Source organism: Hyla sarda, chromosome 6, assembly GCF_029499605.1.
Source record: "Hyla sarda isolate aHylSar1 chromosome 6, aHylSar1.hap1, whole genome shotgun sequence".
NCBI classification, from domain to species: Eukaryota; Metazoa; Chordata; class Amphibia; order Anura; family Hylidae; genus Hyla; species Hyla sarda.
This window is the reverse complement of record NC_079194.1, coordinates 237,608,056-237,618,920: the sequence shown is the minus strand read 5'-3', so window position 1 is coordinate 237,618,920 and position 10,865 is coordinate 237,608,056. Positions and strand designations below refer to the sequence as shown.

The 10,865-nt window shown below is 41.1% G+C and overlaps 1 protein-coding gene across 2 annotated transcripts in view; it reads right to left on the bottom strand.

The window, feature by feature from the left end:
• Nucleotides 1–489: 489 nt before the first annotated feature.
• The window catches only part of MRPL21 (mitochondrial ribosomal protein L21), a 43,394-nt gene continuing 33,018 nt past the window's right edge, over nt 490–10,865 (bottom strand). For both annotated transcript variants that reach the window (XM_056526717.1, XM_056526718.1), the window contains exon 7: nt 490–610. In XM_056526717.1, coding sequence (XP_056382692.1) covers nt 546–610 — 65 coding nt within the window. In that variant the 3' untranslated portion in view covers nt 490–545. The remainder of the gene's footprint in view (nt 611–10,865) is intronic.

Sequence of the window (10,865 nt, the reverse complement as noted above, 5' to 3'; positions counted from 1 at the left end):
CACACACAACCTGCATACAGGAGTGGTGCTGTTTTTAGAAGAAATTTGCTCTTTAAAAAAAAAAATTATTGCTTGATAACCCCTTTAAATTCTAAGAACTTTACAGCAACACAAAAAAAGGTGCCAGTTCTACTTGGATTAATAGAATAAGGCCTCATGTACATGGCCAGAAGCTCCAAGACTCCAAAATGTACAACATCCATTTCTACTGTACCCCCACCTATAGCTACACCACTTTACATGGGCATATTACGCTTTGTTTTATTCAGGACACTCATAGACATGCACAGGGATTCATGTTTTGCCCTATGCCTTTTCTAGTGTGAAAAATTTCTAACAGAGAGGAAAAAAAGGTGTATAAAGAGTCACTAAGGCCTAAAAATATATAAAATGGCAAAAAATATAATGGAAACAGAGGCGCCATAGCTGGTGGCAGACTACATTACTGTTCAGAATAATAAATAAATATAAAGCTAGAAACACATGTACTGTATTCTTCATAGTTTTGTTTAATAAGTGAAGTTATAGTAGAAAAATATGTAAAATCAAGATAAAGCAGGAGCAATGTCAATGGTGTTGATCCTCAGGATTGTCTGTGGTGCAATGGTTACTGAAAAACAAAAATAACAATCATTAGGATATAGAAACCATAGTGCCAGCATCTCAAACCTAGGACATGTAAAACTATCATTAAGCCAATACAAATGTACAATTGTGCAAGTTTACAAAACTATTATAAGATTGTCTGATTTGAAATACCCCTCTCAGACCACGGGGTTTCCAAACATAGGCTTGATTTTAAGTGGACCCCCTTAATGTAATGTACATTCATTTTCTCAAAAAGCATCTTGAGGTGATGCCCCAATATGATTATGGGGTCCGCCAGGTAATCTGCTGTTAACAGCATTTGGAGAGATTTTACATAAAGCCACCTGTATCATAGGAGCCTGCAGTGTGGAGATGAATGGCTGACTTTTACAGGATAGAGTGTTGTGGGCATGCTCTGTGACCTGTGCAGAGGATCTCCTGTTCTCTATAGCTCACGTGTCCGTTTTGCTGTGTGTACAAGCACAAGATGAGGAACATCACCTCATTGTCAAAAGAAGGTGGGTGAGAAAAGCTTGCCATACATATAAGACAGTAGTAAGCCGAGTGGACAACTTTGGCTATTTTGGTCAACCACTGGCCACAACACAATGTATGGACCTGTCTGCTTCAGGCACTGTTCTCTGTATATAACAATGCAGTGGCTCTGGCAAACATCTGATCGGTGAGGACGACAGGTGTCGGACCCTAACTAATCTGATGTTGATGACATTAATTTAAGTTAATTTAGCTTGGAAAACCCCTATCCGCTATACATGTAGGATATTGTTGGCCAATTACAGTAGATCCATTTTTTGGCAATTCAGTTGTTGGTTAAATAATCATCCTCATGAGCTAATTTAGTCTGGTGTACCAATTGTCAGATCATTGGTATAAGCTATCAGATGATTTATTGATCAGCCAATACTAATCTTATGTATATGGCCAGCTTTAAAGGGTTACAACCTTTGACATGTTGCCCAGACATATCAAAAGTTGTGATCACACCGGGTCGCACTCTAAAGATCCACTGCTGTCACTAGTTATTAGCTATGAAAGTTCGTAGCAGCGCATGGCTCTCTCCCCAGCTGTAAATCAAATCTGACCTTTTTTACTATATAAGTACATGTAGCGAAAAGGTCACATCTCGGCACTGGCTGGGGAGTCAAGTGCAATGCTGGACACTTCCCCTAAATAATTCTGAGACCCATTGCAATCGAGTTATGAGACCCTGTGCGATCAAAACTTTTGACACAACTGGGCAACGTAGTAGAAATAAACTCGGCACTCATTTGCAATTAAGTATGTGCAGGTTTATTCTGAAAATTTAGCAGTCCAAATGATTATTTCCATATGACGTTTCGATCCGTAAGTGGATCTTCATCAGATATCTGTAAACTGGTCAACATACAGAGTCATGAGAAAATAGACCAACGACAAAAGGAAAACATAAAATATAAGTACAAATGCGCCAGGGAGAGACTAGGATCAAGATATCAAGAGGAACGGTACATTATAGAATAATATGGTGAAATGTATATGGAGTAATATAATAATAGAAATATATGATCCTGTCTAGAAACCATCCCACTGGTGGCATACTAGTACATGAAAATAAGACAATTGTGCCACAAGGTATATACAATATGTACAATAATTTATATACACAAACAATGCAGTATACAACTGTAGGCCGTATTGGAGAGTAGTAGCAAAATGAGTACTGGGCATAATATAGAAGTAATATTCATAGTGCCCAATACTGCCAGTGGTCCTGTGTGCTAAACACAATCACCGGATTTCTTCTGATGAGAATATCTGAGGCAATGCATGAGTAAAAGGAGGATATGCGCTCCACCGGACCTCACGTTGGTATAAAAGCATAAAGGTAGTATCGTAAAGTGAATGTAAAGAAGGAAGCAATGGAGGAAATAGATAAAATCAGAGATGTAGGCAAAAGGGGATTCAATGGAGTGTGAGAGAACTCTGTATATTATAAAGTAGAAGCTAAGAAGGAGGCAATGGAGGAAATGTATATAGTGGGGATCAAAAGTTTGAGCACTCCAGGTAAAAATTTGTATTAATGTGCATAAAGAAGCCAAGGAAAGATGGAAAAATCTCCAAAAGGCATAAAATGACAGATTAGACATTCTTATAATATGTCAACAAAAGTTAGATTTTATTTCCATCATTTACACTTTCAAAATAACAGAAAACAAAAAAATGGCGTCTGCAAAAGTTTGGGCACCCTGCAGAATTTATAGCATGCACTGCCCCCTTTGCAAAGCTGAGACCTGCCAGTGTCATAGATTGTTCTCAATTATCTTCTGGGAAGACCAGGTGATGTCAATCTCAAAGGTTTTAAATGCCCAGACTCATCTGACCTTGCCCCAACAATCAGCACCATGGGTTCTTCTAAGCAGTTGTCTAGAAATCTGAAACTGAAAATAGTTGATGCTCACAAAGCTGGAGAAGGCTATAAAGAAGATAGAAAAATGTTTTCAGATGTCAATATCCTGTTTGGAATGTAATTAAGAAATTGCAGTCATCAGGAACAGTGGAAGTTAAAGCAAGATCTGGAAGACCAAGAAAAATATCAGACAGAACAGCTTGCAGGATTGTGAGAAAAACTATTCAAAACCCACGTTTGACTGCACAATTCCTCAAGAAAGATCTGGCAGACATTGGAGTTGTGGTACACTATTCCACTATAAAGAGATACTTGTACAAATATGGTCTTCATGGAAGAGTCATTCGAAGAAAACCTCTTCTACGTCCTCACCACAAAAATCAGGGTTTGAACTTTGCAAATGAACATATAGACAAGCCTGATGCATTTTGGAAACAAGTTCTGTGGACCGATAAGGTTAAAATTGAACCTTTAGGCAAGAATGAGCAAAGGTACGTTTGGAGAAGAAGGGGAACAGAATTTAATGAAAAGAACCTCTGTCCAACTGTTAAGCATGGGGGTGGATCAATCATGCTTTGGGGTTGTATTGCAGCCAGTGGCACAGGGAACATCTCTAGAGTAGAAGGAAAAATGGATTCAATAAAATCTCAGCAAATTTTGGATGCTAACTTGATGCCATCTGTGAAAAAGCTGAAGTTAAAGAGAAGATGGCTTCTACAAATGGATAATGATCCTAAACACACCTCGAAATCCACGGGGCATTACATCAAAAGGCATAAACTGAAGGTTTTGCCATGGCCTCCACAATCTCCTGACCTCAACATAATTGAAAGTCTATGGATAGACCTTAAAGGGGTAATCCAGGCCAAAACTTTTTTTTTATATCAACTGGCTCCGGAAAGTTAAACAGATTTGTAAATTACTTCTATTAAAAAATCTTAATCCTTCCAATAGTTATTAGCTTCTGAAGTTGAGTTGTTGTTTTCTGTCTAACTGCTCTCTGATGACTCACGTCCCGGGAGCTGTGCAGTTCCTATGGGGATATTCTCCCATCATGCACAGCTCCCGGGACGTGACATCATTATTGAGCAGTTAGACAGAAAACTTCAGAAGCTAATAACTATTGGAAGGATTAAGATTTTTTAATAGAAGTAATTTACAAATCTGTTTAACTTTCCGGAGCCAGTTGATATATATAAAAAAAGGTTTTGCCTGGAATACCCCTTTAAAAGAGCAGTGCGTGACAGACAGCCCAGAAATCTCAAAGAACTGGAAGACTTTTGTAAGGAAGAATGGGCAAAGATACCTCAAACAAGAATTGAAAGACTTTTGGCTGGCTACAAAAAGCGTTTACAAGCTGTGATACTTGCCACAGGGGGCAGTACAAGATATTAAAGGGGTTATCCAGGAAAAAAAAACTTTTTATTATATATCAACTGGCTCCAGAGAGTTAAACAGATTTGTAAATGACTTCTATTTAAAAAATCTTAATCCTTTCAGTACTTATGAGCTGCTGAAGTTGAGTTGTTCTTTTCTGTCTAACTGCTCTCTGATGACACGTGTCTCGGGAACTGTCCAGAGAAAAAGCAAATCCCCATAGCAAACCTATTCTACTCTGTGCAGTTCCCGAGACAAGCAGAGATGTCAACAGAGAGCACTGTTGCCAGACAGAAAAGAACAACTCAACTTCAGCAGCTGATAATTATTGGAAGGAGTAAGATTTTTTAATAGAAGAAATTTACAAATCTGTTTAACTTTCTGGAGCCAGTTGATATATAAAAAAAAGTTTCTTCCTTGAATACCCCTTTAACCTCTTAAGGACCAAGGATGTACCGTTACATCCTGAGTCCTTTCCCTTTCTATAACGCGGGGCCAAGTCGTGGCCCCGCGTCATAGCGGGTCGGGCCCAGCCTCTAACAACGGCTGGGACCCGTGGCTAATAGCACGGGGCAATGACTGGGACCCATGGCTAATAGACCGCGTCTAAAGTGAAAGTAAATCACTGCCGGCTAGCTCAGGGGGCTGTTCAGGATGTCCACGGTGAAATAGCGGCATCCCGAATATCTCTGGGACACGAAGAGGGTCTCCTACCTTGCCTCCTCGTGTCCGAACGGCGAATGACTGCTCAGTGCCCGAGATCCAGACATGAGCAGCCAAGCGGCAGAATCACTGATCACTGGTTTCCTATGAGAAACCAGTGATCAATGTAAAAGATCAGTGTGTGCAGTGTTATAGCCCCACTGCAAAAAATAAAAAATAAAAGTGAAAAAGTGAAAAAAAAAAAAAGTTTGAATCACCCCCCTTTTCCCATAAAAAAAAACAGAAGTCAGTAGATGACAATTTTAAACATATAAATTTTCCTGCATGTAGTTATGATTTTTTTCAGAAGTATGACAAAATCAAACCTATATAAGTAGGGTATCATTTTAATCGTATGGACCTACAGAATAAAGAGAAGGTGTCATTTTTACCGAAAAATTTACAGCGTAGAAACAGAAGCCCCCAAAAGTTACGAAATGGTGTTTTTTTTTTTCAATTTTGTCTCACAATGATTTTTTTCCCCGTTTCGCTGTAGATTTTTGGGTAAAATGACTGATGTCATTACAAAGTAGAATTTGTGGCGCAAAAAATAAGCCATCATATGGATTTTTAGGTGCAAAATTGAAAGAGTTATGATTTTTTAAAGGTGAGGAGGAAAAAAATGAAAGTGGAAAAACCCCTGGTCCTTAAGGGGTTAACTCTGCAGGGTGACCAAACTTTTGCAGATGCCATTTTTTTGTTTTCTGTTATTTTGAAAGTGTAAATGATGGAAATAAAATCTAACTTTTGTTGACATAGTATAAAAATGTCTAATCTGTAATTTGATGCCTTTTGGAGATTTTTCCATCTTTCCTTGGCTTCTTTATGCACATTAATACAAATTTTTACCTGGGGTGCCCAAACTTTTGATCCCCACTGTATACCTTTCCTCCATTGACTCCTTCTTAGCTTCTACTTAATAATATACGGAGTTCTCTCACACTTCATTGAATCCCCTTTTGCCTACATCTCTGATTTTATCTATTTCCTCCATTGCTTCCTTTACGATACTACCATTATTCTCTTATACCCATGTGAGGTCCGGTGTTGCACATATCCTCCTTTTACTCATGCATTGCCTCCGATATCTCACTATTGACAAGATATTCTCATCAGAAGAAATCCGGTGACCACTGGCAGTATTAGGCACTATGAATATTACTTCTATATTATGCCCAGTACTCATTTTGCAGAATGATAGGCAGAGGCGTATTAAGGAGTTCAACCTATGGCTTAGTAAATGGTGTCAGGAGCAAGGATTTGGCTTTGTGTCTCTTGATAGCTCTACTTTGAATAGAAAGGAACTGTACAAAAAAGATGGTTTGCATCTTTCTCTCAAAGGAACAAATGTACTCAGTGAACAATTCCAAGAATTTGCTAAGGAGTATTTAAACTAGGAAGGGGGGGGGGGGCAAAAGAGTGAAAATCCATGAGTCCAATTGCCCCCTGAAACAATGCCAGAACATGTCAGTGGCCCAGAGGTTAAGAAATGACAAGCTCAGAGTCCTGTCTACAAATGCCCGCAGTTTAGGTAATAAAATCAATGAACTTGGGTCAATAATGGCATCTAAGAATGTAGATTTAGTGGCTGTTACTGAGACATGGTTTAATGAAAGGAATGACTGGGACATATCCATACCAGGGTACTCTTTATACAGAAGAGACAGAGAAGGCAAGAAAGGAGGAGGAGTGGCCCTATATGTGAAAGATAGCATAAAATCTAACCTAATACAAGTTAGTGAGGCCAACATAGAGTCAGTTACGTTGCAGTAACTTGTGTAGTGGAAAGAGAGAACGTCCAGCGCTCGACTCAGGAACAATACTTTATTTAGGATCCACAGGAGAACATACAGGAACACGGAGAAGTGTGACGCGTTTCAGCTTGTGTCACCAAGCCTTAGTCATACACTAAGAACATCACAAAAGAGTCACCTATGTAGGGGGCGGCCAGGTAAGAGCACACCTGAATCCGGTTGCCCAACATTGGCCACACCCCCACACAATCACAGTCCAACAAATATATAAGAAAGCTATTTAAAACCTTATGCCTGTTTTCAGACACAATATAAAACATATAATGAATACATTTTACCTTAGAAAAACTAAAAGGGGGGGGGGGGGGGGGGAGAGTTTCTTAAAGAGTTTATATACACGGTACATTCAATCTCATACTGCTGTAAAACAATAATAATTATGACCCGGTGGGGATATGTCATATACATTATTTTTATTTTTAATATACGGGGAAATTATGTCCTCCCTACAGGTCAAGCAGGAGAAAGAACTTTATGAAATACTGGAGGATGGGTAAAGAACCAAAGAGGTATATTGACACTAGAAAGTGACAGTGAATTCAGGAACAGACTAGTTGTGTAAAATCGTGTCAAGGCGTCTGTTCAGACCTGAGGGGGCTCTCGTAGTTTTAAAATCCAGAAGACCTCACGGTCCAGGATTTTTTGTTTTAGATTGCCACCTCTGGAAGACAACCGGACCCTTTCTATACCCTGTAATAATGACATGCATGATGGATCCCCTCCATGTCTCTCTGCCACATGTTTAGATACCAAAGATACATGGCACAATTGGAAATGGTTAACATCAGAAAGATGTTTCCTCATTCTAACTTTAAGTGGGTTAGTAGTACACCCTACATATTGCATGTTGCAATCGCGGCATGTAAATAAGTAAATTACTCCAGAGGTATTGCAGTTGATGTACTGCTTTATACTGTGGGTACTGCTGTTACTGGATGATGTAAAAGTTTTAGAATTATGCATGTACCCACAGCATATACACCTAGTAGCTCCGCACTTATAGGATCCCACATAGTTTAACCAGGTGGGTTTTGTCACTGGTTGTTCTATAAATAGGCTCGGTGACAGCATTTGGCCCAAGGTGGGAGCCCTTCTCGAGACACACATATAGCCCGGTCCTAGAGCTTCCCTAAAATTGGGATCAGTATGTAAGATGGGTATGTACCTATCGATTATTTTCTTAACTGCTCCAAAATCCGTGCTATATTGTGTCGAGAAGACGATAGGCATATTGCCCTCCTCTTTATTACAGCTCACCTCTTTTGGCCGCACTAGGTCCTCTCATTTCTTTCCCTTAGCGATGTGTACCGCCCTGGAGATAGCCCAATCAGGATACCCCCCCTTGTCGCAGGCGGTTGCCGACGGTACCCACCTCCTTGGAGAAGTCATCCTCCAGGGTGCAATTGCGACGGGCTCGGATCATTTCTCCTACAGGGAGTTTTCGACTACATGCGAGGGGTGGCAGGACGTGGCATGAAGGATCGAATTCACAGCGGTCTTTTTCCTAAATGTGGTAGAGATGATCCGGCCACTCTCCATGTCACCCCGCAGATGTAAGTCGAGAAAGTCAACCTCCTGCAATTTGAAACATACAGTAAAGGTGAGGTTCAGATCATTCAAATTCAGGAATTCTCCGAACCCCTGTATGGCCGTTACATCGGACCCCCAAATGAAAAGGAGGTCATCGATTTAACGGCCATACCACAGCACATGTTCGCTGTGCGGGTTAGTGGGGGCGAAAATAATCTCCCTCTCCCACAAACACATGTAGATGTTGGCGAGAGAGGGGGAGAATTTCGCCCCCATTGACACCCCCGTTACCTGCAGAAAGAAGGAACCATTGAACATAAAATAGTTGTGGCTCAATAGATACTCTACCGCCGTTAAAATAAATTCACTTAGTTCTGCAGAGTAGCGGGAGTAAACCCTCAAAAACCATGATAAAGCTTGGAGTGCAAGATTGTGGGGGATGACGGAATACAAAGATGTTACATCCGCAGTCACCCAACAATTTGACTCCTTCCAGGTAACCTGCTCTAGCATTCCTAGCAGATGTTTTGTGTCTTTAATGTGGCCTGGTATATGCGGAATGAGGGGTTGCAGGAGGGAATCCACCCAGGCACATAGGTGTGCGTTTAACGAAGATATTCCCGCAACTATGGGCCTGAGTGGTGGGGGAAAGACTTCCTTGTGCACTTTCGGAAGAGAGTGAAATATGGGAATGACTGGGTTTTCAATAATCAGATATTTAGCCACCTTTTGGCTGAAAATCCCTCTAGTCCAAGTTGCACAATGGAAGACAGACGGGACCTAAAGATGTCCGTGGGGTCACTGGGCAGGGGCCTGTAGGTAAATGGGTCCTCCAACATCTCCATGTTGGCTTTACAATGCAGGCCCCTGTCCAGGACCACCACGGCTCCACCCTTGTCAGCCTGCCTGAACACTACATGATGCATCTCATTTAATTCCTTTAGTGCGTTTTTTTCTTTGATAGTAAGATTCTGATACCTGTTAACTTTTTTTGTTGAAAGCTCATATATGTCCCTCTCTACTGCCTCCTGAAACAAGTACAGAGGAGCGGGACATAGTAGGATAAAAAGATTGATTAGATGTAGCAAACTCAGGTATATCAATACTAGGACCCTGGTCACATAACTCCTGCAGGTGCACAGAGTTCAGCAAAACCGAACCCGGCATGTCCAGGTTCAATACCAGTAAATTCAGATGATGCAGTTTGCTGCATAACATTTATATTAACATTAACAGGTTCAGACACATTTTCAGGTTCAATGCAATTCTCATTACTAACATTTAAAAAATGCTTACGTAAGGTAATGTTCCGAACGAATCGGTTTACATCTAGCATTGTCCTGAAAAGGTCCATCTTATTGGTTGGCGCGAAGGACAGTCCACGTGCAAGCACAGAAAGCTCAGCTTCCGACAAAATAACAGCCGATAAATTGAAAATGGGTACAGTCCTTACCTGTTCGAATTGCTGGTCCAGGTGAACCTTCTTGTGGGTACGATGTTTCCGTCCCGCGCATCGTTTTTGACGGCTTGCTTTGTGGTTTAGTTTGGCGTCTGGAGCGGTGAAGACATGGCATTCAGAAGGGTTGGATCCGGCTGAGCATCTGAGTCTCCGGAATCCACATCAATAGAGTCCAGGGAGGAGAAGCTAACACGTAGGTCTTTTTTGTCTGTGGGTGTTTTCTTCCTGAAGTTCTTTCTGCGTTTCTTGAGGAGGGACTTAGGTGTGTGTACCTGGCCCTCTCTGGTGGGCCATGGAAAGACCATATCAGTCCGATAGTCCTCGAGATCTCGAATACATTTTCTCTGTTTAATATCTGTAATAGAGATCTCAAGTTTATTGATATTCTCTCTCATTTTTGCATCCTGCTCTTTATATGTACTGTCCTGTTCGAATTGTGAGAGGGTTGCTCTGAGATCTTTAATCTTGTTGTTAATTTCTTGCAACGCCTTTTCCTCATGTTCCACAATTAGACGGACAAATCGGAGAGAAGTATTGGCCAGTAGGTTGTTCCAATCGGCTTTAAACTTGTCAGAGAAGATGGTTGTTGGAAACTTCCTTATTCGGAGGCCTCTGGGGACCATATTCTGAGTCACATACTTTTTGAGTGTGGACATGTCCCACCAAATTCTCGTTTCTTTCATCAGAGCCTCCTCCAGGGCTTTCATAGCGATTTTCAAATCCAGCGTGTCCTGGGTCTCAACATCAGTGGCATTCAATAGCTTAGCTATGCGTTCCTCATGAGTCATCCCGTTTAATATGTCCAAATTATCACCTCCACTCACGGCCATGTTCAATGGTTCCTTCTTTCTGCAGGTAACGGGGGCGTCAATGGGGGCAAAATTCTCCCCCTCTCTCGCCAACATCTACATGTGTTGGTGGGAGAGTGAGATTCTTTTCGCCCCCACTAACCCACACGGCGAACATCTGCTGTGGTATGACCGTTGCA